At 64.8% G+C, this 1,820-nt stretch overlaps 1 protein-coding gene across 1 annotated transcript in view; it reads left to right on the forward strand.

Moving 5' to 3' along the window:
- CHLRE_14g619166v5 (uncharacterized protein) overlaps positions 1 to 1,820 on the forward strand; it is an 8,716-nt gene that overhangs the window by 4,902 nt on the left and 1,994 nt on the right. Inside the window, exons 7-8 of the mRNA XM_043070148.1 lie at positions 1,087 to 1,188; positions 1,653 to 1,709. Coding sequence (XP_042916821.1) covers positions 1,087 to 1,188; positions 1,653 to 1,709 — 159 coding nt within the window. The remainder of the gene's footprint in view (positions 1 to 1,086; positions 1,189 to 1,652; positions 1,710 to 1,820) is intronic.

A 1,820-nucleotide genomic window follows, 5' to 3' on the forward strand; every position in this document is an offset into this window, starting at 1 on the left:
GGTGGAGGGGGCGGCGGCGGTGGTGGCGGATACGGGCGCGGCGGCGACGACGGTGGAGACGGCGATGGAGGTGGGGAGTGGCAGCAGCACGAGCGCCGCCGCCACCGCCACCACGCCGATGACTGGCGGTCGGGATCTGCGGCCGGCCGTGGCGACAGGTACTAGCCAGCACTGTGCTTGCGTAGATGCACGGCATTTTGCAGTGAAGAGTGATAGCAGTGAGAGTGTGGATAGCAGTGAGTGGTGCAATTCTCTTTTGCCGCTTCCAGGCTGAAACATACATGCGCCAGTGTATGGCCGAGCATGTTACAGAGCATGTGCGGGTTGGAGGGGGATCTTGAGGGGAGGGGGGAGGGACCGGAGCTGCTTGTGGAATGGGATGGAGGGGGGCTGGAGGGGGGCTGGGGGCTGGGGGCAGGGGTTTGGAGGGGAGGGGAGGGGAGGGTGAGGGAGAGGGAGGGGAGGGTAAGGGGGTTTGCTGGCGCCTGGAAGGACTCAGTGGAGCATGAGCACGGCAGTTGCAGGGGCCGAGTCTTTGCCCGGGGGGGGCGGGGTAAACAATGACGCGGGGCGAGGTGGGGGAGGAGGCGGGCGATGCGCTTATGAGGCCGGAGGGGGCAGGAGGGGGACGACGACACCGTCTGGGTGTTTGAATGGCTGATGAGGGGAAGCGGCGTATCGGTATGGCGCGAGGGACTAGCCGCAGGCGGCTGCGGGGAGGGGGTGTAGAAGGCGCTTGCCCTCTCCTCCCACTGCGCAACACCCGCCCCTCTCCCACCTCACCCACACATCCGCAAGACTGCGCTTCCTTATAAATCATATGACTGTAAGCACCATCACACTCTCCCCCATCCGGCCTCTCTCCTTCTCCCCCGCAAGATGGTCTACCGTCTACCGCTTCCTTAACTATCCATGATTGGAACCCCCTCACAACCCCTCCCCCTCCCCCTCTCCCCCATTCCCCACCCCCTCATTGCTCCTGGCTACGCCCTCTCGTCTTATTTAACATGCATGGAACCCCCTCACAACCCCTCCCCCCCAACCCCACCACGCCACCCCCACCCCCCACCCCCTCCCTCCCCCCAGATCTACGACTACAGCCTGGACATGTGGAGCCTGGGCTGCATGCTGGCCGCCATACTGTTCCGCAAGGACCCCTTCTTCTGCGGCCACGACAACTACGACCAGGTGGGGAGATGAGTGTGTGTGTTTGTGTGTTGGGGGGGAAGGAGTGGGGGGGCGGTTACATTCCTGGGTGGGAACATGGAGGGGGGGGGCGATGGGTCATGGGTGGGGAAATGGAGGGGCAAATGGTGTGCGTGTGTGGTAGGGGGTTGAGTGGGGGGGGGGCAGGGAGAAGACATGTCCGGCTTCGCCGCGCCCCTGCTCCGCACATCGCCTTGCCCCTCCGGCGGGGCCCTGCTCCACCCCACGCGCCATGCGCGCGCCAAGCCCCACGTCTCTGTCCGCCCAGGATTGCGTACCGTCTATCCTTACCTTAGCTAATCATGAATGATTGTCTCCCCCCGGGGAATTCCTGGCTACGCTTTCACTTCTTAGTTCACCATGAATGTCACCGCCCTGCTGAATGTCACCTCCCTGAATGAACCCCCCTGCTCCCCCCCCTGCCCCCCTGCCCGCCCCGCACACAGCTGGTCAAGATCGCGCGGGTGCTGGGCACTGACGACCTGTACAGCTACCTACAGAAGGTGAGGAGGAGGCGGGAGGAGGGGGAGGAGGGGGAGGAGGGGGAGGAGGAGGAGGAGGAGAAGGAGGAGGAGGAGGAGGAGGAGGAGGGAGGGGGAGGAGGGGGAGGAGGG

This window comes from Chlamydomonas reinhardtii, chromosome 14 (assembly GCF_000002595.2).
Source record: "Chlamydomonas reinhardtii strain CC-503 cw92 mt+ chromosome 14, whole genome shotgun sequence".
Classification (NCBI taxonomy): Eukaryota; Viridiplantae; Chlorophyta; class Chlorophyceae; order Chlamydomonadales; family Chlamydomonadaceae; genus Chlamydomonas; species Chlamydomonas reinhardtii.